A 26268-nucleotide genomic window follows, 5' to 3' on the forward strand; every position below is an offset into this window, starting at 1 on the left:
TGGGTTTTTTTTTTTTTTCCCCCTTTTTTAAAATGTTAATGTAAAAAGTTTGCTAGCCAAAGCAGAAGAACACATCGCACCCAAAGCAAAATGACCAGGAACTCTTTATAAAAAGCATACAAATTTGGCATAGGGAGCAAAAAATATTAATAAAAAAAACTGGTAAGATCAGATCAACAGCTTTCACAAACGATTCCTCCAAAGCCTGACCTAGTTCTTGTAGCCCAAGAATGTGTCTTTATTTTTGTCTGTGACCTGCTTTAAAAAAAGTACATCTTCTTTTTAAAAATTCCATGTGCTCAGCTGCCAAAAAAATAGAATTGGCTGAATGCTGATGGCAGAACTCCACTGTAAATGCCCATCTCTCCCTACAAGAATGCACCTTGGTGTGGAGTGGGAATGACAGATCTCCTGCTCCATGCATTCCTGGATTCCTTTTAGTCTCAGCCACTTGGAAAAGAAAGGAGTAGCAGTAACTCAGGAGAAGAGGAGGATAGCATGATTGTTTTTTTCCATAGTAGATAACCCTTAGAGTGTATTATAAAGTGTATAAACTGGCAGGATTTAGCCAGCGTAAGATAATACTGACTTGAAAACTACACAGATGGACTAAAACAGCTAAGGAAAAGGTTGAGATGCTGATCCAAGAGAAAATGTCAAAGTTCGGGGCGTTTCAGAATTCAGGGTTCCCTTCAGCATCAGTACAGAAGTAGGACTGCGCCACAAAAGCCTGGATCCAGATCTGGAAACTGCAGAGATCCTGTAGGCTTATCTTGAAGGGATGCTAATCAGAAGCAGCTTCTGCAGCTACAGAGTGTAACAAAAATGCTGCTACTATTTTATTGAAAGTTTATGGTTATTATGTCACCCCTAATTACAACCCCCAGAAGCTACGCGTGAATCATTCTCAACCTTAAATCCCAAACATGTGGACTGAATTTTCTTTCCTCTCTCTGCTTTCTAGCAAGGATGCTATCTGTGTCACACTAAGCAGGAGAGGAAAATAAACACTGAAGCCCAAAGAAATCTCACTTCCCTCTCCCGTGAAAAACGATCGCTTTGTACAGTAACTAAGTCCTCTGACCCTTGCAGGTCAGGGCTGAAGGTTCAAACTGCTCCAAATACAGGAACTGACTTTAAGACCTAAGGGAGTTGGGTATACCCAGCAAATAAATAATAAAAACCCCCAAGTACTTCAATCAGGCTTCTCAATGAGGAGTCCTACTAAGGAAATTTTTTGTATCAGCTCCCCAAGTATGTAGCTTGTTCACGAGAAGACTGAGTACCAGACACACTGAAGCTTTGAGTTATTAAGGACATGTGGATATTTATGTGGACAATGTGGATATTTATGTCACCAAGAGTTTATACAGATAAGCTGGAGGAGAAAGAAGAGAAGTTGCCTTCAAAGTTTTTGGGGAGAGGGAGGGAGGGAATGGGCCACACACAGACCTAAGGTGACAATGTGAGTGCAAAAAAAATTAAGAATTTAAAGTTGATGAATAATACATATATGGATGGGCACTGCATCACATTTTCTAAAGAATAAGATGCATAACATGATGTACATATGCTGACCAACTACGTCAGATATCCCCCACGCTGAACCTCCCGAGCGTTCACACGTGAGACGGGGCAGGTACAGGTGAACACTGGCACACACGGCGCACACACCAACCACTTCACCTGTACAGAGCCGACGTATCCCATGTCGCTGATCTGCTAATGCCGTGAATCATCTCACAAGAACAACAGCAAAGAAAGAAAAGTCTATAGTAAGAAGTGCCCTTTCATCACAAGCTTTGAAATCACTGTACCGTATGGAAAGGACAGCGTGTGCCTTAGAGCCCTGCACTGAATTCGAACCAAAAAAACCTCACGAATAATAGGTAATGCCCTGTGAAAACAGAGCAAACATAACATTAAAGACAGAAAGCCATAAATATGCATGAGTGACATCTATAACACCGCCAGAGAATAGCTCAGGTTGGAAGGGGACCTCAGGAAAGGTCATCAAGCCCAACCTTTGTCTGAAAGCTAGAAAAAAAACAGTGCAAAACTGCCCCGTGGAAAAACTTGTTAGTAAAACTGAAGCCAGTCTTTTTGGGAGAGAGAAAGTAGCTCACAGAATTGTCATCTTCTTAAAGTATTTAAAATACTTAGTTTCCCATTTCAAGAGCCATAAAAAATTCTCAGGTTTCTATGGATGGTTGATCTCCTTTCAGTAATAAACATAATTATTCAGAGTCTCCTGAGCTAGACGAAGCTAAGGAGAACGAGACCTGTCGTGAATCCCTCCCTGTGCTGGTTTTGGCTGGGGTAGAGTTAATTTTCCTCACAGTAACTAGGATGGGGCTACGTTTTGGATTTGTGCTGGAAACAGTGTTGATAACACAGGGATGTTTTCATTCCTGCTGAGCAGGGCTTACACACAGTCAAGGCCTTTTCTGCTCCTCACCCCCCCCCACCAGCGAGGAGGCTGGGGGTGCACAAGGAGTTGGGAGGGGACACGGCTGGGACAGCTGACCCCAACTGACCAAAGGGATATCCCATACCATATGATGTCACACTCAGCATATAAAGCTGAAGGAAGAAGAAGGAAGGGGGGGATGTTCAGAGTGACGGCGTTTGTCTTCCCAAGTCACCGTTACGCGTGATGGAGCCCTGCTTTCCTGGGGATGGCTGAACACCTGCCTGCCGATGGGAAGCAGTGAGTGAATTCCTCTGTTTGCTTTGCTTGCGTGCAGAGTTTTTGTGTTCCCTATTAAACCGTCTTTACCTCAACCCACAAGTTTTCTCACTTTTACCCTTCCGATTCTCTCCTCCATCCTGCCGGGGGGGAGCGAGCGAGCGGCTGGGTGGGGCTTGGTTGCCAGCTGGGTTAAACCACAACACTCCCTCCGTAGGAAGCTGGTCTTACCTGTCAACCTCCCTCATAACACATTAAGTGTCAAGCTCAACATGTTTCTCCCAAGCCAACAAAGAGCTGAAATCCTTCTGAACTAGAAAATGATAGAGAGGAAAAAAAAACATCTTATATGCTCTACACTGATAATACAGAATTGTTGAAAAGCCTTTTTTCCCAGCTCACTATTGTTACTCATCAGCCACTGAGGACTCTTCTACTAGATTAGCTCACTGGAGCATTTAGGGATGAGGAGCATGAGTGTCTCCCAGACATCACAGATGCAGTGGTGGAAAGTGGGGGAAGAACAGGAGGAAGAAAAGGGGAAGCCTTGATGTAAAACAGGAGACTAAAGTTCAGAAAAATTACCTACAACTGCTCAGGAAAGGTGGGGGGTGGCTGGACATGATTCACCTACTTAGCACTAACTGTCCTTGAATAACAGACAGGTGATTTGCTTTTAAATCTTCATCCCTTCCTCTCTCTTTCTCAGCTAATTGAGCACCGAATGTCTGACATGAACAAATAAAAGCTCTGTATGTCAACCCGCCAACATTAACACTGGGGCTTGCAGAGACAGGCAGCGGACACGCGCTGCTTTCCTCACATCAAGGAAGAGCCCAACTAACACTTCAGGTCATTGTCCCATTATTAACTTTTCCTCTCAACATCTGTTTCCCCACATCTGCCATGGCAAAATTCTTCCTCCCAGGAGGAAGCTGGGGGTGCGGATGAATTCCTTGTGAATGCTCAAGGGGGTCCTCTGAGGGACAGTACAAAAATCTGAGTTATCCTGTAGATCTCAGCGTCTCATAGATGTTATAGCCGTCCCAAGCCACAGCATTAGGTTCTCATTCCCAGGCTGTGGGTTATTTGGATCCAATGTTTCAGACTAACCTTTCGTAGCAGAGAAGCCAGCTGTAAGACCTGGACCACATCTAGTTTGTATTTTGGTCATCTCTCTCTTTTTCAGAGTTTTGGGTCATAACCAAAACTCCACAGATACAACCAAGAGTAAATGCCCCTAAAAATTACATACTTTCCCAGCAGCTGTTTGGTGCTAACCGGGTTTCAATGTTAAGTCTTGCTGAACTAAAGCCTTCTATTATGTGCTTCTGTTAGCCTGCGTTTATGTTCCTTTCTGCACGTACAGTACAAATATAATTTTCAGACCTTTCCAACCATACTTTTGAACACCAAGCACAGCTTTAAAGAACAGGAAAAAAACCCCAAACTTGTCATTTCAAGGTAAGTTTGAAATTTCCATGAATAGTTTTCATGTTTGCATGAACAGCAGCTGTGTATGTAAATGGTTTGAAATAGCTAAAAGCTCTAAACTAATTAAGATTTTCCCATTGCGAATACAGATTTTAGGTTTGTTCTGCATTCTTTCCTTTGCAGAGAGGAAAAGGTCCAGCTCAAGACTTAGCTTCTGGCCACAGAAAGTATTTACTGTTTCAACAGCCCTTCCATTCCAAAGGAATGACATCAGCACTAGCACTTCGCAAACTTTTAGTCTAATTCTCAAGCAGAGCTCCATGCTTGCAGATATGCCAGTCATAACATGACATGCTTCCTCAGAATTTGTTCCAGATTTATTGGGGCTGTGACCGGCTTCAATGCTAGGAAAGATCTTTTATCAGTCACGTACAGCACAACCTACAACCCGCAAGAAAACGAACTCTGCGAAGCATAGCCCCGCTTGTTTGTGAACTGCCTGCCGGTGTCAAAATTTAAGACACAAAGAACACCACATACAGACTTTTTCATTTCAGAGAATTGTAGAAATATACATTAAAAAACTCCCTGTACAAGAGCAAACCTAAAACTGCAGATGCCACGCTGCAGCCGAGTCACAGAAACCAGGACCGGAGGGGACGTGACATGGTCATCGAGTCCATCCTCCTACACTGAAACACGACCATCTATACCTAAACCATTCCTCAGAAATGTCTGCCTAGCCCATTTTTTAAAAAATAAATCAAAATTAAATAAATAACCTCCCACCCCATGACCGTGGCGATGTCAAAACTTCTTCGGCTCCGCAATCTGCCACAGTATCTAACTCTCCTCATCATTGGGAAGATTGTCTCCTCCACTTTCCCTGCTGCACCTTAAACCTATTACTTCTTCCCTGCACACCTCTTTCTTTGTTGCAACCTTTCACATACTTGAAGGCATTTCTTCTCTTTAAACGAAGCAAGCTCATTTCTTCCATACCTATATTTACCAGATCACAGATCCCACTTACTGCTGTCCTCTGGAATGTTCTTCAAATTGGTCTCCGTCCTTCTGAAGGTGCAGTAGCAGCCCTGGCCACCGCGCTCCAGCTGAGGCCCTAGCAGCACCAACTAAGGAGCGACATACCCATTTACAGAGCTCGCTTTGAGGTTTCTTCTTCTCTTTGTCTATAGAGTAACCTGACTCTCGGTTTTTGTAGTCTGCTATACCTCCCAGAACTACTGTGCAAAACTACCACATAGTAAAGGGAAGGGAAAAAAAAAAAAAGCAGCAGGTTTGAGAAGGACTGGCTGAAATGTAGTGCTTTGCTCTGGTCTTGATCAAACTTCTTCTTTCAAGGCCATTTGAGCTCTCCTCCTGTCTTGTCCTCCTTCCCTCCCCCTTAACCCACCAACCCTATCAGAGCCTGATATGGACTGTAATTCAATAAGCATCAATCCTTATTCCATCCTTCAAGTCCTTAATGAAAATATTGAATATAATTAGACCTAGGACAAATTCCTGCCTAATCCAGTTTGATGCATCTTTCCAGTTTGTCCGGGAGGCAGTCCAGTGCAGGGCCGGGTCACGGATAACCTGCAGGGCTATGTACTGGCTAACGGATGCGTAATACTGAGAGGATCAAATCCAGGGTCACACTGAACTCACAGTGCTTTATGCAACTCTTCTCAGCACCACTTCCACAATCGGCAAAACTGGGGAGCTCTTCAGAATCAAAAACTTGTGAAAGAAATATTTCTATTCAAAACAGTCAATCACACCATGCTAAAATATAATACACCAAGGAAGATTATTAATTAAGCCTACAAATACTTGGATGAGATTTCAATTCCAAATATTAAATATTTCAAATTTCTGCTCATTACATGTAAGCTAATAAAAACACTAGTGATAAAACATGACTGCAGCTCCCATGTCCAAAGTAAAGAGATTGACGTTATCCAACTTCAAGAAAAGATCCAATCGTTGAAACATCTTCCAATTCTTAACAAATTGCTGTGCATGAGCATCTCAGAAGTTTTCCACTTCTAAAAGCCTTCCCACTGTTGCTATCTTAATCCTCCTGCTAAAATGCCTTACTTGATGTCTATGAGCTTATCTTTCAGTATTTGACCTTAAAGACCAAATCATATGTAGGTGTCAAAAAATCAAGCCACTCCCTAAATAACTGAAGGCAAACAAAACAAAACCCCTGCATAAACCCCAGAAACTTACATTTTTAGATCTCAAATAAGAAAAAAAAAAAAATCTCTAGCCATCCTGAGTCACTGGGACATAAAGCAAAGGATAACTGAAATGCTTGCCTCAACACCACTGTAATTTAGGCACAAATTTAATCACGGGTTTCAGAGATGTCCTGGCCATAGTCCACATCTATTATCCTGATAGTTTTACATCAACTACTTCAGTATCCTATTGTCAATGGGGCAGGGTGCTCAAGTACCTGGAGTGCAAACTCACATCATATGGTTTGTCTCTCCTTCAAGCCATCCTTCTTTAACAAAAGATACCTGCTATCGCATGGATAAGCATCAGATGTTTTCACATCAAGCAGATGTGGAAGCACTCAGATGTATGTAATGAAGTCACTTCTGCTAAAAAGCGTTTTAAAAATAAATGTAAGTGCATTCAATCCTCCCCGTCCCCCAATATTGTTTTGATGTGTATTTTTCATTGGGATGGAGCAAGGAAAATAAGATCAGTAGTAATCAACAAGGGAAATGAAATGCTGGATGCAAGGGACAAACGGAGTGCAAGTGACATGTTGGGTTTGTTTTTCTCTGCTTCTTTGCTGCTACTGCTGGAAGATAGCAATAACAACTCCTACTTTATTGGCTAAAGATCTGAGTGAATTCCTACTGTGAACACGCAGTTGGTCCATTAGAAGGCAGAAAAGGGCTTTCTTAGTAAAACAGAGCAACCCCCCATCTCTATCCCATACATTTTACATCTTAAGAAAGCGCTTTGTACATCTCACAAAGAAGATAACAGAGGCAATGCACTTTAAGGCTCTGCATATGGCTGCAGCTGGCTGGTTTTGAAGGAACACCAAATTAAACAATGACATAACCCACAGAAACAGAGAAAGCCCAAGCTGAATCTGCTGGAACAACAAACCGCTTACACACAGGACCTCTGCTTGGAGCGCTCTCTCTCGTACTTTTGACTTGCTTTAGCTTATTTTCTGTGTCAAAATAATTTTTTTTTAATTTTCAGCAGCTCCCCTTTTGCTATTATATTACAGCAGCCCGCACGCTACGTGGGTTTGAGAAGACTGCAAGAGCTTTGCAGATAAACACGGGCTGACTACGCAGGCTGCCACGGGCAGTGGCCACCCCTCCGTCTTTTTGTCAAGTGCGCTTTTAAAATTGGCCCAGCTGATTCATACAGAAGTAGCTAACCAAGAATAACTACTGAAAATTCTCTTGATTTTTATTAGCATAATTTCAATGCTACAGGCTGCAATTTCAAAGCGCTCTTCTAAGTCATGTTGGCATAGGCAAAACCTCCTGTTTGAGCAGGCAGGCAAGCACCCACGTGTGCGAGACAGGTGGAGATGAGCTCTGCGGTAATGCCGCCTCATTCTGGCAAACTCTCGGATGTGGGACAACTATTAAAAAGGTTAAATCTTCGTGGCTAAAAATCTTGAGCCTCTCCAGCTTGATCCAAAGCACTACCCTCATCAGCTTAGAGATGCAGCAGGTTCACCTTTTGGCCCAGGAGGGACATACAGCGCTGCTCCATGGGTTGCACGCTGGATTTGCACCAGCAGCTCAGCCACTAGTCAGATCATACACACAGACTTGGAAAAGAAGTTTTTCTTCTCTAGCCTTGTCCCTTCTATATGAGCATTAGATATCACTACACCGTAGCCCACTGCAGTTCACCAAGTGTGATACTATGAGACTGAAGTAAACAGTTAAAAAAAAAAAGAGATACACAATCAATCCTTTCCAATTAAGGAATTATTTTAATCAACCACTGCCCCTTCCTGCACCTTGCTTAAGGCACAGTAAGGTGCCTAATGACTGCTGACAGAACTGCTATAACGTAAGTGAAATTATTTGTGTTTCTTTGTTTTTAAAAAAGCATTACCTCTCTTCTTTCTTGACTTTCTTACTTTTCTCTGTCGTTTCTGATTTGGTTGAATTTATAGGAGCTACATATATTAGATACATCTTTGCAAAACATTTTTCTACCTATTCTTTCAGAAGTTTGTAAGCAGTCTACCTGTTGTTGCCATTAACGCCTTTCATTTCTAACAACAAGAATTTTTTTTGATTTGACAAGGAGACTGAAAGGTTTCCCTAAAATTTTCCTGGAGCTCCTGACTCCCACTTTCCAGGTACAAATCCGATGTTTCATTCCCGCTACAAACTTTGCCAACAAACGCTAATCTTTTCCTAGATACAACGAAGTTCTTCAAACCTCTCATGATTTTCTATGGTAGCTGGGATGCGTGGCATTGCCTTACTCTTAATTCTTTTCATTTATTTGTGTACTGGTCCATGCTTTCCCCCTCTCAGTTCTCCTCATTCCCTGTCGCTTTAGCCTGTGACTGCCCGTCTGTCCGGCCTTCGTTAGTATTCAAGAGCCAGGGTACAATCTCCGGCAGCCCTCCAAGTCTGATGAACCCAGTGGTCGTTCAAAAGGAGAAGCAACTTCTGCAAAGATCACCACCTTCCTATTATTATGACCACGGGCTGCCACAAGTGACATGGCCATAAAAGCCCTACAGCTTCTCCAGCCCAAGGCAGGAGGAGGAGGGGGTGGCCAACTGCGCGGCCAAGATACCCACGCTTCTTAACATGTGAAAGGCCTCAACAGGGACTCAAAAGGACGTCTGATGCCAGCTGTGAAATGACGTTATCTGGCATTTACAGAGGCAAGATTTCCTCTTGGAAAGAAAAGGTTCCCTTCAATCACAGCAACTGACTCTCAGCTGCCGGCGAAGCGGGAGCCTGAGCACCACAAATACAAACAGTGAAAGGAGTCTTACAACTTCTCCTCCTTACACTGACGAAAAGCACAAGTTTGACAGCACCAAAAATTATTGTCCTCTCTTCCCAAGCGGGTCACAGACGGCTCCGTTGCATCTCACCACCAGCTTGAGAAGCAGCAGACAGCACGGGCATGTCTCTATCACTCTCTGGTCTCCCTGCTGAGACAGCCAGCAGGTCCACCCGTGGCAGAAGTGATCCCCGCACCCTCTAAAAATTGAGGTGGAAAGCACAATCCCTATCAAACGCAGACTTTGACAAGTCTCCAGTCACCAGTCTAGGGTTTTAAATCCTGTGACTGCTGCCCCATGCCAAACAGGAAATATTTTTCTCTGAAATACTATCTCCAACGCAGGGGGACAATGGCATCAGTATTGAACCCAAAATAAAACCTACTTTTTCTTGACCTTCAAAAATATGACTATACAAAAAATGGCCAATAAAAGCCTTTGATAATCTGCCCATTAAACACAATAATAGCATTTTCCTGATCAAACAAAAAAAACCTAGCAAAATAACCTGCAAAACTGCATATCTGCACAGGAAAACAATCAGACAGCACAGCCGAAACAGGCTCCATAGGAGCTCCAAACTTGGTGGGGATTAAACGGAGCTCCTCAGCCAAAATTAACAACCTCCTTGGCAGTGAACCTTGTAAAGCCACCGAGTTTGCTACAACAATGTGAAGGCAGCAGAGCTCTTCCCCCATGCAAAGGCGTAAGGCTGCCCATTAGAGCCTAAGAAACTTCAAGAAAACAACCGTAAGCCAAATTTTGCCCTCAGTCACAACTCCTCAGCGCTGCTTGTATCAAATGGAGAAATGTCGTCTTTAGATTTCACCACGGGTGATGAAAAGAGTTTTGGGATGCTAGGTTTTAGCAATAACCACTATTTCACTCTCAAGAACAGACTTAGAGCGAGCTATTCATCCTTTACGAGAAGGTAAGCAGGGAAAATACAGAAAACATGTCATCTTTTCACTGTTCTTGATTTTGTCTTAGCATTTACCTTAAAGCAGAAATTTTATTTCTAGGCACTACTTATATTATCTGCGTGTTTTTTAAAGAGGTTAGATTCCACAGGAAAAGTCTATTTTTAAGGGGGAGGGAAATCACTCCAAATTATAATGCTTGAAATACGAAGATTTTTCATGGAGCCTGCACTGGGATTTTTCACTGTCAACCTACTGAATGGCTGCAGAGTCACGATATTTTTTTGAATGAACCCCAGCCTAGCTTTTCTGTTACCGATATAAATTATTGACCTCTTTTTCCAGATGAAAACTATGAGATAATCAGATTGCAATGAGTGGTGAAGGAGATTGCAGTAATCCAGGAAAAGAAAGAACACTTTTTTCTTTCCATTCAGCCCAGGCACTACAGCTCAGAGATGGGGAGACGAAAAGCTCCCATCCCACTCCCCTCTTTAAATCAACCCTACAGATTGACAGCAGAACAGAAGTAAGTTATCTTCCTCGTGACAGATGACAATCAACTTACTTGACTAATTGTTTTGCAGTCAAGTCTGAATGATGAACTACGATGACGTGAGCTAGAATTATATTAAACAGAACATTTCATAAAGATCAAGTAGTAAATTCCTACAACGTAGAAGTTAAAAAAGGCTGATGTGATGTTATCAGTGCCCTCCCATCCTTGTGATGTGAAGAGTGCACTCAAGAATGTTTAAAAAAATCTGATCTATAACTACTAGTGAGCTGGAAGAACTGCCTCTGCCATCAGCAGTCCTATATGGGACGAGGGCAAAATACAATCTCGGATATTTGCACAACCAGTTTCTCCACTGAGAATTTTTCCAAATATTTAAAATATTTCACAGAAATATCCACCTGATTACAGCTCGCTGGGAAGGCTTCAACAAAGCTACAGGAATTTCAACTTGATCTGGATTTCATTGCCAAGATGAAATTCAGGCAAAAGTCACATGAATCATGGTAAATCAAAGCAGCTGCTTCTAAGCACAGCTCCTTACAGAAAAAAAATAAACAAAAAAACCAAACTCAAGCTTCAGGACAAAATATTTTATAATAAACCTTGGAGAAAATTGAAATCGCTGCTTCATTATAGAACATTCATGTTAACTGCAATACTCAAAGCACCACCCTGCATTTCTAAAAATAAAGGTTCCCCCCCCCCCCAAAAGAATATATACTGAAGAGTCCCAAAAACTTTTTAAATCAAATTCCACCCTTCCTCAGAAAAGGCAAACTAACCGATGGGTTTTGCAGCACAGCCTAAGAGAGTTAGGTAAACAAACCCCATTAACTTCAGCGGGACATGAAATTTCATCTCACCGCCTTTGCAAATCTGAACATACAGACGGACATTGTTCAGAACATCTGGGTATACAAATAAGGGTTATTCATTAAATTATTAAACTTGAAGGTGTTTTATTTTTTATACTCCGGAGGGAGGAAATGTTCTGCCTCTTCCCTATAAATACCCTCTCCCTTCTGGCTGAATGTCCCAGATACTTCCAAATAAGGGAAACACGGTTCCCTTCCTTTGTCGGTGGTCCACGTTATCTCCTCTTCACTGGTGAGAATACACTGTTTATCTTGCTCTGAAGCTTTGAGACCTTTGTGTAACTCTTCTCCCCAGCATGGGGATTTAACCACTGAGCATTTAAGCAGGATGAAAATGTACTTGATATGTTTTTTCTGTTGGTTGGATATCTATAAATTACGTAAACTCCTAGGAAAAAGTCTCAGATTTCAGTCTTCTGGATTTAACTGTCAGTTGCAGCAGAAGCTGCAAATTCTTGAGATAATATGAAGATCCTCTGGGGGAGGAGGTTGTGCCTTACGTCATTCAGCACCGACTTCCCGATAAATCACGGAGCAGATAGCTTATCCAGCTCCCCCCGCCAAGGAGATCCTGCTGGCAACGCGAGACAAGGGAGGGATGAAAGCAGACAAAAGAAGAATATGAGAGTCTACAGGGGTTGATCAGGATTGTGAAAAACAGCCTTGGGGGAAAACTCCAGCCACCATCAAAGGTTTTTTAAGTCACCAATAAGGTCAAATGAGAGCCCTGCAGCCAGATTTCCCCACTCTTTACGAGATATGCCCTACCCTTTCCTAGGTGGACTTGGAGCAGGCTAGCACACTTAGGAAGATTAGGGAACTTCGACTGAGGTTTATTTTGTCCAAGCTTCTATAATGAGACTGAAAAATGTAACCAGAATTGTGGTCACCCATTCTGCCCCATTTATGCCTCAGAGCTGTGGATGCCCAGGAGACCAACTCTCAGAGCAGCTTATAACCATGCCAGATGACACATATCCACAGTTACCCTGATGTTTTGTTTGCGTTTCCAGTTAGAAAAAGTCTGGATGAAACCAAGTTTGACACATTTATGTTCGCCCTTAAAATTAGCTGAGGCCTTAAGATGGGAGAATGTTGTGCCATTAATTTAAGAGGCGATGCTCCTATTTAGTTGACGAAGATAACATCTTATCAACAACTTCTGGTGCCTAAGTTATGTAGCTGGTTCTTTAGTCTTTCAAGATAAGTGCATAAAAATAGAGTGTGAATATCTCCTCTCTCCCTGACCCAGCCCACCCCCCCGGTTTGCAGGACTCTGTGCTAATGAAGCACAAAACAGCCTTCTGCCGGAATGAAGCAATGTGGTGTGAAAGAAGGTAGGACTGCCATGGCATTCGGGCTTCTCGTAAACCTTGGTTTTGTTCCTGCAGTATGGATACAGCAGGAAAATACCTCCATGCTCCCAACAGTTCACATGCAGACGAACTTTCATAGGCTTGTAAATTCCTGGAAATTATTTTGCACACTGGACTTCTGGGAGAGCGTTGGTCAAGATGCACTAGAAGGAACTAGCCACAGGCAGCTCAAAGCAAAACACTGCTGGGTTTGGAGCGAGGCAAAGCAACGGCTGAGGGAGGGAGTACGTTAGCACTGGGCACAGACTTGCTTTTCAGTATCACTGGTCTACTTGTGATATTTAGCTTTTACCTTTCTCCATCAAAGCCCCATGATGCAAGTCAAGTTTCAAGACAGCAGAGGAGAGGGAGATTTGTTTCTCTCCCTCAACACGGTGTCCTTCTTGGTGGTGCTGGATATACGTCTTAGCAATTTTTTTTGCTGAAGAAAAGACATAAATTAAGCTGGATCTGGATAAATTCTTACATGCGTACAGATTGACATGAACTTGGGAATGTACTTTGCTTGAACTTTGCATAAGGTCAATATGTTTCTAATACATTCATCAGTCTATATAGAGCTCACTTAAGCATCTACTTTATGTGACTATTAAGTAAAATTTCTTTGGTAAAGAATCTGTGTGGCCCAGCTAATGGAGTTGACGCTGGTACACAAAGGTGTATTCTCAGCACGTTAACATCAGAAGTACCTGAAACTCATAACCATTCTGTTTTCTGCCTGGACGAACAATTTCACAGCCTATGCTTTTTAGAGAAAATACAAAAGATAAAGAATGTTTAAGAAGTAGGTTTAAGAAGTAGGCATATTTCCAAACAGAAACAAACAAAACCACAAGCTCGGTCATGATGTGAGAGATAAGACAGAGGCACAAGAATATCACACTGGAAATTCCCTGGTGTCACAAATTAACTGTGGTTTCTCAAGTTCAGACTAGTGCCCTAATTAATGCATCCTATTTCCTCTCACTTATTAAAACTTAAAGAAAAACAGCATGCACACAACACAATATATTTCTAATTAGACAGAAGTCTAAACAACTCAGCCAAGTAGTATTATTTGCTGAAACTATTAAAAAAATGCAGTAGGAACAGTAATACTATTCAGATTTCATATGTGATGCTGATCTGTACTCACAAGATTCAACAAGTCTCTGTTTCCAGTAAATATTATGTTTCACATTTCATTACTTGGTATAATACTAAAATTCACATGGCCTCACAGATGTATTTTAGTCTTCAGAGTGTTTTTTCCATGTTACTAATAAAATCACTGTGTCAGTTTTGACGGGTTGTCTTCAGGAGACAATCTTGTTAAATCCCCTTATTTTATAGAAGCAAATACATTTAGGGAAACCAGGGAAACTGCACTTACATAAGGGTATTTTGTACATCAGCAGAAGAACCACTTATGACAAATTTTGTCCGCAGAACATTTCTACATTGGTATAACAAAGGTCTTTATTAGTATGTACTAAATCACCAGTTCCTGGCTAAAAGAACATAAAAGTTACATATATTGCCATAGTGTTTCTCAGCCTCTCTCTTACATGGACCAAAAGCAATGAAACTACTCTTTCAAGCTTTTAAATCCATAGGATATACAGGTACAGAAACATATACAGCCCAATAAGCTTGCAAAACAGATTCACGACCAAAATAGAAAAGAATTGACAGGATCTAGAATGAGTAAGTAGAGGAACTTCGCCTGGTTCCTGTCTGCATTGAATCACAGCTCCCTCAATTTCCCTTTAATTCACAGGCTCTGGATTAAAAAAAACCTTGATACAATTAAAAAAAAAAAAAAAAACAAAACCAGAAAAAAACACTTTTTCTAAATGTATTTAAATGTTATAAAGAAGAGAGGGAGAACAGGATAGGGTTGTATCAAGAAAGTGTCAGCTCTATTTTTTCATACGTCGTCATCCACTCCGCATCATGTACTAACAGCTTGCAGAGCGTATCCCACACAGCTCGGGGGTACTTGCTGGTACTAGTTCTTGCTAGCATCAGCCCAGGCTAGCCATACCAGTCAAATTTACTTCTTCATTTCAGAACTTCTGGTTCGCTGAGTTCAGCACTTTTAAAATGTTTTCAAATTAAAACGACCATAGTTAGAAAGTTCTCTCGCTAATCCCACTTTCCACGTGTTCTACGAGAACATAGAGCTAGCCATATCTCCTGAGAAATGTCCATCAGCAATGCAGGCAGGAATATGAGGCATCTGAGGCAATGGTTTTCACCTTTGGGAGTACCTGAAGGCTGCTTCAGTGCACAAAGTCAGATTTACAAAGCCTCAATGATAGGAGAGCAACATCTTTGAGTTTTTAAGCTGGTTGTACACATATGACAATGGTACTACAAAAGTTTCTGATCTATCTGTAGTCTACAATACTCTTTGAACTATTAAATAATTCCAATCTTTTTTCTCTCTTCTCCATACGTAATGCATGCCAACTCCATGTGCAAGAAACCAGCTCTCAGAGAAGTAAAGTGGACACCAAGTCAGCGTTGCTCACTTTGGGCAGCTGAAAAGCACGTCTGCTTTTCAAAAAAGAGTTAGACAAGTTCACAGACAACAGGTCGACAAGTGGGTACCCAAAGGACTGGGCAGGACTAAACCCTCTATCGTGCCCAGGCTAGGTCTGTTTATTCTGGCACCCAGTTCCCAGCACCCACCCAGCTCCTGGACAGGATGCACAGAACAATCCATCTCCTGCTTTCTACTCTTATCCATTTGAAGTGTTTTAGTTTTGGCTATCTTAGGTTCTTCAAACTTCAATGAGGATTAAAAAAAAAAAAAAGATTTTATCTGATTTGATGGAAAAAAACCATGTTTTATAGCAAATAAGCGAAAGCATTGTAAGAATGCTCAGAGTTGCTTATGTTCCCACAGTACTTGCAGCCGCACACAAAACTTCTCAAACTACCAGATCACTACATGACCAAGAAGTGAACCACTGAGTGCATGACAAGGAAGTGACTCAGACTGAAATTCATAAAGGACAGCATGAATGGGACAGGATTTCCGCTTACAGCTCTTTTTACACGGCGAGGCTCCTTTATGAAAAAAACAGAACAAAACAACCAACCAACCTTGATCCCTCCTCTCCCATTCAGTTTTTAAACAGCTCTGCAGAAAAGCTACGGTATGGATTTTAAATCAGAATCCCTGCAACATACCTCCAAGTCTTCTGCCTGTACAAGGCAGCATCCATCCAACCACAGCAATAATTGCTAACTTTTCAGGCAATTATAAGCCATCATTTTCCTTTTTTTGCCTTAAAATGGCATATTTCCAGCATCCAGCATAACTAGAAATCTTTATTTACAAGTGCATCTCCCAACATAAAGGCACAATGCTGTCAATGGAAAAGGCCAGAGGAAATGCACTTAAATCGCCAATCTGAAACTGTAATTTCCCTACTAAAAAGAGGTCCTGATGCTATGCTGCCGAGCTAGGCTGGGATAATGGTGCATAACAGAAATACCAATGTATTTTTAATGTACCATTACGCTGTATAGAGTACAGAGTGGCCAAGAGGAGCACATGCGGATCCGCAGTTGAAGAGGTGACTGAACCAAAAGTACTCCAGAGTCATTTACTTACTTTGTTTTAGTACTAATGATGATGCCATCACCCCATTTCTTCTGCCAGTGCTGAATCAGCTTTTTGGAAAACCCCTGGTTCTTTTAATATTGGAAGGAGGCAGTAAGTTATTGACACATGGCAGAATTTTCCTTGAGCACTTACTCAAATGTCATGGGCATAATACATGCAATGAGCGTATATTTTAATGGAAATAAAATAACTTAAATATCTCATGTCCTGTGATTTATGTCATACCATTTGGGAAAAAAGTGGAGTTGTCCTTGCATTGTACACTGAACATTTTCTTCAATTCTTACAGTACTCTGTAGTAACCTCAGTGCAGCCATAGCAGGGATTGCGGGCAGGTGCTCAGTAAGGAGCAGCACATCCCTCGAAGAAATTACTACCGAGAAACAAGGAACAGGACAAGCATTTACTCAAACACAGGGACAGCAGATCCAAGAACAGAAATGCCTATCTTCCACTTCCCCGTCACAAACGCCACCGTGCAGATCACATTCCTCTACCGATTAAAACAGGCACTCAAACTGCCTTTCAGAGCGTCGGCTGAGGAGCGGCTGGGACTGCCGGCACGCACCCAGCGCTGGGCGAGACGCCGCCCGCCAGCAGCGAGCTCCTACCCACGCTCCCCGCGCCGAGGCAGCTTCCAGCGCTTTGCTTTCGAAAAGCCCAGTCCCTAAGGAAAGCAATTGCTATGTCACGCCGCAGTACCATGCGCCGACGCACGCCGCAGTACCATGCGCCGACGCACGCCGCAGTACCATGCGCCGACGCACGCCGTTTTCTGCGGCAAATAGGATTTGGGATGTGCAAGTGTCTGCTCCAGCTGCGTACAGGGCTCCTAAAGCCCCGCTCCCTGGCAGGCAGCGCGGCAGCATGACTGTTTCGGTGACAGGAGCTGGCTCAATGGTTCGCTCCGACATCCAAACACCCAAAATAAGCACGCCAGCTACCAATGCACAAATACACACATCCCCCAGCCAGATATGAAATATGCGATAAAACACACCGCAATCTCAATTAAGAAACTCATGCAAGCGAACCCATCACCTCCAGTTCTCCCTCACCTTACTCTAAGTTTTACTCTAAATTCATACATTCCTACTTGCCTCTTAAGAGTTTTTTGGCTAGGTGGTTTTCTAAATAAAGACTCCTATTCTCCACGTATTATATATATAGATTTTATAGCTTTTCCAGGCTACTCTGCAATTTTGGAAGCAGACACACAGCACCATCAAATTTTTAACTATTAGCAGGTTTGAATTGATACACATCCACAAAAAGTGCAAGTTTAAACAGCTTTGCCGCCTGTTGCTTCTGACACGTTCTTTTTCTTGGCTATTCTAAACACACCGTCATCTTAGCAGCATGAATCAAAATTACCAGCTATTCCCAAATTGCTTTTAACTCTCACCCCAATTACCTGTATGGTCACGTTTGTCAGGTATGGCCACGTTTGTCAGGTATCAATCAATAAATGCCCAAATAATTCAAGAAGAAACAGAGAAGGTAAATATAAAGCAGCAGCTATGATTAGAAGCTTATAAATATCAAGTGGAAGCTTATTTTAGGGCTTTGTTCGGTGAGTTGGATTTATCAGGAGAGTGGGACAACTGATGCTTATTTGCATGGTCTCCTGTTATGGACTTTTTCACAATTTGGGGGAAGACTCCGTCATTTGCTGTTCCCAGTTTTAAGGTGCTCTGTGGGTGACAGACTGGCCGTGCCGTAGCCCTGACTTCACTGATTTTCTTGGCATTTTAAGGGCGCTCACGCTCTTCTGCCGGAGCACAGCAGACTACTCCAAGAGAAAAAATTAGACAAACAGAAGGGTTGCAGGAAACCCTTAAACTATGTGTTTTTAAATTAAATCTAGATTATTTTAAAAGTGATCATCCAGGCTGACTCAGTACCCACTAAAGCTATATTGCAGTTTAGCTGTTAAGACTATGCTTTATTCCAGGTCTGTCACCAGGTGCTTCCACCACAGATTAGAGTAAAAAAAATTTACATAAACATAAATAAGAATACTGAAGGTTGTATAAACTGACTCACAAGAAATAATTAGGAAGTTTAATGCAGTGATTCATTTTCTTGCATTAAAGCATTCCCAAATACAGCTCCTTGCTAATTCTAAAGACCCCGAAGCACGGCTGTAAATCCTCATTCCTTACCATGCCAGCAGCATTTTTTTCCCCTTCGGCTATCGATTAAGTTACTTTTCATGGGCATTTATTTCAGTTACATCTCTCAAGTAAAAGTACACAGCCAAATAAATATACACAGCATACAGATAATGGGAAACCTATGTTGTCTGCATAAATTCACACGAGAGATTTCAAAGTGCGCTACATTATAAATATCCTAGATGTGCCAGGTATAAGCTTGCTACTACCTCAAAGTTTGCTCAGTCAGTTGCAGCTGTAGCTGTCAGCAAAGAGAGAGGCAGAGAAGAGAAGAGAAAGGCTGAAAGGTATAATGGATTATAGCAAGTTACTGAGTTAAATTTAGGTAGAATTGGCTATGCGCAGAATGGTTTGTCATAAATGAGATTTGACTAGATGAATGACCTAATGTTTTATTGTAAAGTTTCAATTTTTTAAGTGATAAGCCTCTGAAAATCTTGAAGAAAATTATTTCAAAAGTAGCCAGATTTATTTGACCATTAATTCCAATGGCCAAGATTAAGCAATTTCTTCTCAAATTTCTTCTGTTTCAACTAATCGTACTTCCATTGAACTTTCACATAAACAAACTTGTTTTTTCAGCAATCGTCTCTACAGTTTCTAATAAGATGCAAAGTACTGGTACCTAGCAGTCAGGTTTTGGTTATAGCTCAATTGTCCGTAAGGATTTTTGCGAAGTGCCAAGATGCCTATATGAAAAGCAAAACAAAGCCAAGAACTTGCTCTCAAAATGCATTTCTGTTTCCAAAAGATAAAAAGAGAATGATGCTGCATCTACCAGGGAGTAGTCATAAAAGATAGGGAGGCAACCGGTTCATCTTACAAAACAAATATAGTATAGCAAGCTCAACGTTTATATTTAAGTTCACACTGTATTAACACTGTCTTTATGTGTGGGTGGTAGTGTTTTTTGGCATAGTTACTAGATCCATATACAGGCGGTCGTAAGCCGGAAAGGTGCAATAAAAAGGAATTAAAAATAAATAAAACTGTCTTTACCATGTGGGTCTTGTTCATTTGACTTTGGGCTGCTTCTTGCTCTGCGCTCCGGTTTCTTTACTGCTGGAGCCCCCCCGCCGCCACCGCCTCCTCCGCTGCTTGCTCCATTGTGGCTCTTTGCATAACCATTATATACAGTTGTGCAGCTGCCTATATGGCTTTTGTAGATGGATGAAGGAGGACTATTCAGACGGTTTTGGCGATCAATCTGCCTGTCTTTGAGTTTTTTGTGCTGTGGTTTGCTGTACTGATCTTCCCTGGTAATATAGCTGGACATCCCATATAGTGGTATGATTTCTGAAACGAAAGAATTCACCCGTGTTAACTCAGAACAACAACATCACTCAGTTTTTTCAGAAAACCAAATTCCTGACCATCTCTAAATGAAACGATGCCAGATCTTCCCGGAGATGGATTTTACAACAAACCAAGGTTTTTTTTTTTCTTAAAAAAGCTTTTCTGCAGGACTGAATTATATTAAGTGTGCTCATTTGCCGTTTAAGATTTTATAACTCATTGGATGAGTGCATACGAACAAGTAAAATAGAGCAATTAGGGCGACAGTTTTTCCCCTCCTTTCAGTCTCTGTGCTTCGGGGACACAGATTTCAAGGAAAAACCCAGGGAGACTGATACTTAGGAATAAGCCTTCGTAAGTTCACAGCAATTTAGCAGTTTCTTCCCCAGGGCCTGACTGGACAGAATGAGCCGAGATGCCCTGGTTTCAAGCTGCCATCACCGACTACATGCAATTTAATTTCCCAGTATAAATAGCCTTTACAATCGTGACAACTGTACCTGCCTAAGGAGAGAAGTGCAGCATGAAGTGGAAGCTTTGGGTAAGTAAAACTCCCTAAAAAAAGCTTGAGAAATATCATAAATATCGTATGTACACTTCAGATACACTTCATTAAATACCATCTCCCCTTCCCCCCTCCAAGAATGACTATCTCTAACATAAAGCAGGTCAGCTTGCAGGAATCGGAATATTTTCTGCTTTTCTCTATAGTTCAATCCTCCTTTTTGCACTCCACTTGGAGTCTGAAGCTTAAACAAATTCATGCCCAAAGCAACAGTTTTGCCTTTGTTAGCAAAGTAACAATTGATACTCGATATATTCTTCATTTTTTTTCCTACATCCATTCAGAAGTTACCATACAAACTTCTGAAGCAAACAAGATTCCTATCCAGCCGTTTGAAGCCTTGTTTTTAAGTTGAGATTGCCATGTATGCTGTATTATAATTCTCCAAGTTGTTTCAACTAGCCAGATTTTCTTTCTTTGCTATTTCAGTGCGTCTCGGCCTTCACCTTTCCTTATCTAGCTACATGATTGTATTTATATTCTCGCAGCAACTAACTGCCTAAAACCAGCATGCTACAAATAAATGCGATTTTTTATAAGTCATTGTACAGCAAATGGGAAATGGTGGATTAATGCTTATCAGTACAACATTCACCATTTCAATTATTTCAGTGTTACAGGTATAGGTCATTCCAGTAAAATAACCAAGGATTTTTTAATTTACTGTATTTTTAAAGTTGAATCGGCTTCTTGGTATCTCCAAGCTACAAAAATATTCAACATCTACTTAACTAGCAGCTCTATGTTCGCTTCGCACACTACCACGTTTGCACCCGAGACTTTGCCAAGCAATCTGACCTGCTCCTTTTTCAAGAGAAAGGTCCCTCCCCTATGGGGAGGCTGGCTGGTTACACCATCCTGCTGGTTTCCTAAGCTTCCCGCTTCCTCCCCCCAGTATAATGAAGTTAAATGTCAGCTATAAGGGTCCATTCCTCACTAGAAAATGAGGTCTGTTGGTCAACAGAAACTTCAAGAGGTAGCATCAATAAGTACCTCCCTCTCTCTCTTTCTGCCCCATCTTTCCCACTCCAGCAGAACCTCACTTCTGGTGATATGGCTTAAACATATTCTTTAGAAAGGGTCTTAACTCCAGGTAGTTCATGAATCCCGAACCGATTTCCATGTTAAACATCTCAAGTAGCTTTGCCGATTACTTTTTTGGTTAACGCCCTCTTTAGACAAAGATTACACAAAGACTTATCTCCAGGGTGGCAGAGGCACAACAGGGCATAGTTCAGACAGAAATGTGCCCCTTTCACTCCTTTTCTTGCAACTATTTACTCATGGCCTGATTAGGGTTGCCATGCCACCCTTCGGTATCGGACAATGCTTTTCAGTGACTTGCTGCACAGTCTCAACCAGAATAACAAACAGAAAATGCCTGTTATTTCTTGGAAAACCACGGCTGGGGGGCAGAAAGCACATTACAGCCAACAGGAAGCGGTATTCGGCTTTTCCCACCGGAAAGGGCTGTGGCAAGACGTGCTCGGATCCAGCCCTCCGTATCCGTCCTCATTCCCAAGCCAGGACTGACACATTTTGTCTCTTGGTTTTCTGTAGAATGCTGCATCGTGACGCAGCAAAAGCCATCGGCATGACTCATGTCCCTAGTTTGGAGCATGGATGAGACATTTTTTCCCCACTGTACTTACAAATTAAGTTAAAATTGGTTTTGTTTCTGCAACCTAGTGTTGCAACACAGGATTGTCCTGCATTGCTGCACTCTGGATGGCTACACCTCCCGACACTTTCCTGCTCCAGATGTTAAAGAAGGAGGCTCCATCCATGTGGGCAAAACCACTCTACAAGTTCTCCAATCAATTTCCACTCTTGGTTTCACTAGTCCTTAAATCTTGCTGAACACAGGTGTGAAATGCCAGTACCTTCCTTCCAGCTCACCTTGTTCTCCATATATTGTAGGGGGAAGATGATGCTGTGGGAAAAACTGTGGTGGCATGTCCCCAGGTCCAGTGACAGGAGGATAAAATGCTGTATGAGAGTTGTGAATAAAATGGGGATGGTGCGTCAGGTATGGAGGTAAGTGATGGGTTGGAGAGATGGCCGAAGGATAGCTAGGAGGATAACACTCCGGAGACTGGGGGGTAACCACCACCCTCCGAACGCCGGTGTTGTCTTCTATCACCTGGAAGGGAAGGCAGGGAAATGAGCACGTTATGCAGCATCTGAACCAAACATATTTTTAAAACAGCACTGTTTACGGTTTGTTCTCCCATCAGCAAATGGTTGGTCCTTAGGTTTATTCATGAACACGTTTCTAAAATTAGTATCAGCAGAAGTAATCATCGTGGTGATGTGGCTTTTCCTGGAGACTCAGATAGCCACACTAATCACTGGGAGACTTACTGCTGCTCGTGATAACTATGTGGGGAAGAGACAAAATAAATAACCTGTATTTAGGGAGTAGAACAATTGAAAAAGGAACACAAAGCGCCAAAATAAGAGTACTCACCGCGACCAACCTTACATTCTGCCCATAAAATTTCTGTCACTGATTTTGACAGCGCTCTGAGCGAGTACGGAGTTAGTACCACCGGGAAATTAGCTGGCACTGCTACTGCGGGGAGGCTGCGTGTGTGCAGAGAGACAGGTACTCTGCAGGAACCCGTCCTGTTGACACATGTTTTCAAAAGAATTGCTCTGTTCACAATGGGTGTCTGTTCAAGACAAACCATAGGGCAGAAGGTTCTTTCTGCCACAGAGCTGGTCTGTACGTCCGTGCAAATCAGCTCTGGAATATGCGTAACTTGGCCCCAAATGCCATAGTCAAGAGCATGTAAAAACAGATGTAGGAAGGTGGAAATGTGCTTAGGCTGAAAAAAGTTTTTCAGCTTATAATTTTTCCAGAGCTATATTTCTGGAGAACAGTCAACCAGCCAAATTTCAGACCAGACTTAGGAGCCAAGCTTTTCTTGAAGCTTATTCAAAAAACTTCTGCCATTTCTGGAACATAAAAATACAACCGCATAAGAACCATTACTATCCCTTTGATTCTGTACACTGACAAGCATAAGGTAGAAAAGCATGAAGGAAGCATAATTTAGTTTCATACAACAAACAGGCTGTTAAAAACCTAATTTTTTCTAAGCTGACTTATGACATACAGATGGAATAATATATGTGATGAATGTGTTGTATGAGGTAAGTGGATGTCCATCAAGGGCACCTGCGATAAGATGCTGCCACTCTCAGCTGATTGCCACCAGCATTAGCTGGAGTTATCCACCCCCCATAGCAGCATCAGCAGAAGAGACTCTGCTACAGATCCCCACGCGCCAGCGACTCTCGTCACATCACAGCGTCTTAGCCTAAACCACAAAGAAAAAATTGTTTATGCTGATATACCCTGAAGTGACGCAACGGCATGGGCACACGGTTGTTTCTGCTGACTCCGCTGCAGTGACAAGCCCTGGTCTAAGAGGCGATGCCCACAGTGGTAATGCTCCTGCAAACACGAGTCCGTGCCTCGGGCATCAGCTGAGCAAGTTATCACAGGGTAAAATTTAACCAGTATTAGCTGACCCAGTTCTTTCCCTAGGCTATAACCCTAAGGTTATATGAATTTACGCCTGTTAGCTACGGGCTGCAACCACAAACACGGACAATTTCTGTGGGTTGGCTGGCCTCCTACAGAAGAAAATTTTCTATAAAAAGTTAATTCACTCACTTGTAATTGACGTTTTACATTAAAAAAATGCGTTGCTTGCTATGCTGAATAACCAGAATAGGAATTGTTTAGCTTAACGTACTTGATTCTAACCTCTAAATTTACAACCTCAGCTAGCAATTTGTCATCTGCTAGCTTTAAATGTCGAAGTCTTTTAGAGAGTCCTGAAAAGACGGCTGAACCTCAGAGATTTAGACTATCACATCGGTGTAACTGCTGCATTTTCAGGCCTCCCATCTCTGCTACTGGTTCTACTCAACCTCCTCAGCATCTCTCATCCTGGCCCCAGGTCCGAAACCTGCACTCCAAAACCTGGAGAAGAGGAAAATTCTTTTCCATTTAGTACATACTTGATAAACAGAACTACTCATTTAGGACTGTGCACAGAAATGTTGGACTTAACTCTCTTAGACTTGGATCATGCTCTAATTTGAGATAGCAAGTTCCTACATCTTGATGTGAAAAGTTTTCATCATGGCTTTAACCAGTCCAAGCCTCAAAGACAACTTTAGTCTTCCAGGTGGGTATAAGTTCTTATCTGTGCATCTAGACCAGACTACATGTGTATTTTGTGTCCTAGTGAAAGATGAATATGTCAAAGAACAGATTTAGACAGAAAGTTTGTACTCTGTAGCAGCACACCAGGTAAACCCCTATTTAAAATTATTAGGATTTCTCTTCCTGAACTATCTTCTAGAGAGCCGGGAGGAAAGCTCAGAGCTCCTTCAAAGCCTTTTTTGATGAAATTATCCTGCTAGATGAAACTATAAAATACCAGCGGTAGTGAGAGAAAAGCCAGAGATCAGGGGATGAGCCAGCCTTCCAAATGACTTTCGTCAAAAAGCTAAGAGATTAATATTAATACACTTTATTTGTTTCCTCCCAGGGCGCAAATGCTGACGGCATTCTTGTTACTTCATGTGCACATGTTCCAAATGAACGCAGAAACACAGGGGACCTTGCAAAAAAATACTTTATTTCCCTATCCTACAGGGCATTTTCTCCCTAAACTAGGAATTATAGATTTACCTGTAAATTTCTGAAGCTGCACAATATTTTTAAATATGATATTCTGTCCTTAACAGATCGTAAAATCGGTAATCCAATGTATTATATATTATATGCATTAGGTAGCTATAAAAACGGCACAGGTTAAGACTGTAAATATATCTTGATTTGTAAAACTTGCAGTGGGTAGATTATAGTAGTGCATTTCTGGGAGATGACACTCTTTCAGTTCATCAGACAGAGGAAATTAGTTTTGATCCATTCATGTAAATCACGTAACCTAGCAGAGAAGTTAAACTTTGCTATTTAAAGAAGGAATCCGCAATTCTTTGTATCTGCTTAAAAGCATTTGTCATGAAGATCATAAATTCATCAGGAAACACCAGTCTGCTAAACTGTCTCTACTTCAGTGCCCAGAAGCAATGAAACCATAATCCCTGTTGAGGTCTCTAGATGCAACTGGAATATTAAAAGTAATTGCTACTACTAATTTTAGCAGTTTATATTTACAGAAAACAAGTATCTCTGGTCATTTGGCACCTAGAGTTAAACTTTCATTATTTTGTGTTTTTCAAACAGTTACTAGGTAAATTATCTTTTGCTGTTATTTTTTGTGCTTGCTGATGTAATTGGCATGCCGCCTCAATAACAATATTATTATAGCATAGTTCTGTGTGGTTTTTTCCATATTTTAGGGAGCTTAATTGCAAGTGAGGTAGGTAGATGATCTTTCAGGAGAATCTGGATGAACATTACTCATACACAACAAAATTGCCTCCCCCATCAGTTGCCACATTTTGAGAATACCATTTTAAATGTTATTTGTTTTACATTAAAGATATCAGTGTAGCAATGAAAACTCAATCTACCTAGAGATAATTCTCATATTCAAAGTATTTCTCCACTGAAATTTAATACTACATCCTCAGGAATAAGACAGTCATGTTAATTTTGCACAGGTAAACTGTACCTGTATTTTGTGAGTTCCAGTTAAAGGAATACAATCACTCTCATTCTGTAACACACATTTACTGAATGGGTATAATACGGTAATATGGAATTAATTTCC

General features: G+C 41.7%; 1 protein-coding gene across 1 annotated transcript in view; it reads right to left on the reverse strand.

Annotated features, from left to right (window-relative positions):
* FNDC3B (fibronectin type III domain containing 3B) overlaps positions 1-26268 on the reverse strand; it is a 171561-nt gene that overhangs the window by 77737 nt on the left and 67556 nt on the right. Inside the window, exons 4-5 of the mRNA XM_075157388.1 lie at positions 22406-22649; positions 19645-19941 (exon numbers count right to left, since the gene is read on the reverse strand). Coding sequence (XP_075013489.1) covers positions 19645-19941; positions 22406-22649 — 541 coding nt within the window. The remainder of the gene's footprint in view (positions 1-19644; positions 19942-22405; positions 22650-26268) is intronic.

The sequence above is a fragment of the Calonectris borealis genome, chromosome 9 (assembly GCF_964195595.1).
Source record: "Calonectris borealis chromosome 9, bCalBor7.hap1.2, whole genome shotgun sequence".
NCBI lineage: Eukaryota > Metazoa > Chordata > Aves > Procellariiformes > Procellariidae > Calonectris > Calonectris borealis.